The sequence below is a fragment of the Lepisma saccharinum genome, chromosome 16 (assembly GCF_977018435.1).
Source record: "Lepisma saccharinum chromosome 16, izLepSacc3.1, whole genome shotgun sequence".
Taxonomy (NCBI): Eukaryota; Metazoa; Arthropoda; class Insecta; order Zygentoma; family Lepismatidae; genus Lepisma; species Lepisma saccharinum.
The window spans coordinates 56185982-56188676 of record NC_139244.1 but is presented as its reverse complement, the minus strand read 5'-3'; the positions used below and the strand labels follow the sequence as shown (position 1 = coordinate 56188676).

Genomic DNA, 2695 nt, shown 5'->3' with positions numbered 1-2695 from the left:
CATATTATGGAGGTGTCTCAAGAAGATTGGAAAAACTGCTTTGACAAATGGTTCGAACGAATGCAAAAGTGTATTGACCATAAAGGAGAATACTTTGAAAAACAATAAAGCAGTTTTCAATGCCAAATTCCTGTTTTTTCATTTTTAGGCTCAAAATATAAATAGTGACCCTCGTAATATTCAATTAGTGTCACTTTTTTTTCCCACAAAACCATTCTTGCTAGTTTGATTACTGGTTCCTCATTTAAGTTTGTGTTGTTTGAGGAGCCTGAAATTTCTTCCCCATGAAACTTCAATGATACAAGCAGCAGTCGACAATAACACTCCACATAAATACAATGTAAACGATCCTTCAAGATGCTTCAAGGACAAGCGAAGCAAATCATTCTCATCATTCTTCTCCATTTCACTGACATCGGCATTCTCCAGAATGTCTGTGTACCAGAAATTAATTATGCCGGATTCAGTTAACCTAAAAATGACATCATCCATCACCGGTTTAAGTGCAGAGTTCACCCTCACCGTGAAGCCTATGGGGTTAGAGATCATGCAGTCTTCTAATGTCATTAGTGTTGGCTTCTTGTAACTGTTCAAGTATTTTGTTGCAGTCATGTACTCGAGTACCCGTCTTTTACCGAAGTAAGCAAGCTCGCCATTTGCCACTGCCCTCATGATTTTTTTAAAGGGAAGATACGTCATATCTTTCTTGACAAACGAAGAGAAAATGCTGGCAACTATACTTTTCTCTTCGGTTCCTACTTTCAGAGTGCTCTTTTCTAGGTCCGTCAGTGATTTTATTGCGCTTGATTCTGGAGGAAAATAGAGTATAGAATGCATCTTAGCAGAGTACAAAGTGACTACTAGGATACTGGTCATCCACCAGCTAGCAATAATGATCCTCATTCCATTATCCTGTGGCAGTATCGGAAGTGATACTTGTGTAAATATACTGGCTGTGCTAAAATAACTTGTCCTTAATGATGCAAAGAAGCTTTTTTCTTTAAGTTTTAACTTCGCTGACAAGATGTCTATGTAATATTGTATCAGCGTGCCCAATACAATTATACCTAGGCAACAGAGCCAAACTGTGACGGTGAAGGGTAGTATAATTACCATCCAATATGGAAGGGGTTTGGGTTTAGTAACAATGGCTGTCGTGCAATCGAAGAAATATGGCTGCAGGAACTCCCATGGCTTTTGAGGATGGTGCAAAAATAAAATTCCGCCCAGAGCAACGTCAGCTCTGTCATGAAAAACCTCTCCCTTCATCCCTGTCCAACTTCCATTCGGTAACAACTTACCCCATTTGTACTTCTTGTCGATTAGTGTAAATGAGGTGGTGAAGTTTAGGCAATTGGCTAGTTGCCTTAGAATACGCATGTCTATTCCTTCTGAAGAGCTGATCGAAGGCAAGCCGTTGAGTATAACGTAAGGCTGGTAGTTGAAGGTGATGACTGTGAGAACAGAATTCATTAGATTACCACATTTACTCTGATAAAGATCTGCATGCTGCGAAAGCTTCACTCCATCCCATAAACCCATATTTGTCTTGTTTTCTTTTAAATTGTAAGGGCAAGGGTAGGTTAACAATTGAAAATCATCATTGGGATCTTCACTATCTTCTTTCTTTGGTACTGCTTCTACTAGGTATGGGACGTGAGCAATTGTTTTCAGAGTTTCTTCACTACTTTTCATCTTTGTTGTGGTTACTAATAAATATTTCTGCGAGAGCATAGGATACTCATTTGCCTGCAGGAAGGACAAATATGCTTTCAGTAACATAATATTTTTGATTATAAGAACTTGAGCACTGCAAGGTTTAGGTATTTGATGTATATATTTTAGTTTCCCATAGTTTAGTGTGAATAAAACAGTGGCAACTTGTTCTTGCATCATCTGTGGAAAATTATCTTCATACATGCGTTCAATGTCTGTTATAATGACTACACAGTTATGTTGAACTAAATATTTCCCACTTATGGCAGCCACCATATTTTTAAGACTCCTATACTGAATGGATTCCACATTGGATGTGTAAATTTGATGTAATTCGTTGCCAACGCACATGTTATAAATGTACCAAGTAGTGAATAATGGTATCCATCTCGTCATGTCGGTTCGATGTTTAACCCTGTAAAGAAAAATTTCAGTTGATCATATATATCTGTCAGCAAGGATAGCTATAGGCCAATAAATATACTGGTAAAATTTAATTCTTCAACATATGGTATTTTGAACAAGGGGAAATTATTATGAGTGCAGATATCTTCGTACATTGAATACAGATCTCTACAAGGATGCAGTACTACTTAGTTAATACTAGTATTCCTAGGTTTTCAGTTGTTCATATCCCACTTAAACCTTTTGAACAAATGGTTTCAGGTTCGATCCCTGGTGAGTTTCGAGAAAATTTCAACCCTGACCCAGCATTGTGGAGCTCCGGTCTCAAAAGCCAGAACATTAGGGGATTAGAACTTGATGCATTGATCATACACCACCCAACGAAAAAGATGCTTGGCAAATGCTGGCCCTTAGAAAGCTGTTACACTATGGAATTTGTTTATATGTGTGTGTTTAACAGTCTCAAAATCCTGGTTAAGTCATGGAATTGACTTTTTCCTTGGGAAATCAACATTTCTATATGGCGGTGCAATGAAAGTACATTTTTGAACAAACAAACAAAAAAAAAAAAAAA

At 37.6% G+C, this 2695-nt stretch overlaps 1 protein-coding gene across 1 annotated transcript; it reads right to left on the bottom strand.

Annotated features, from left to right (window-relative positions):
* Positions 1–240: 240 nt before the first annotated feature.
* LOC146000593 (glutamate receptor ionotropic, delta-2-like) lies at positions 241–1695 on the bottom strand. The gene has a single exon (XM_083138345.1). It carries the CDS (start codon positions 1693–1695, stop codon positions 241–243), a length of 1455 nt encoding a protein of 484 aa, XP_082994471.1.
* Positions 1696–2695: the final 1000 nt, after the last annotated feature.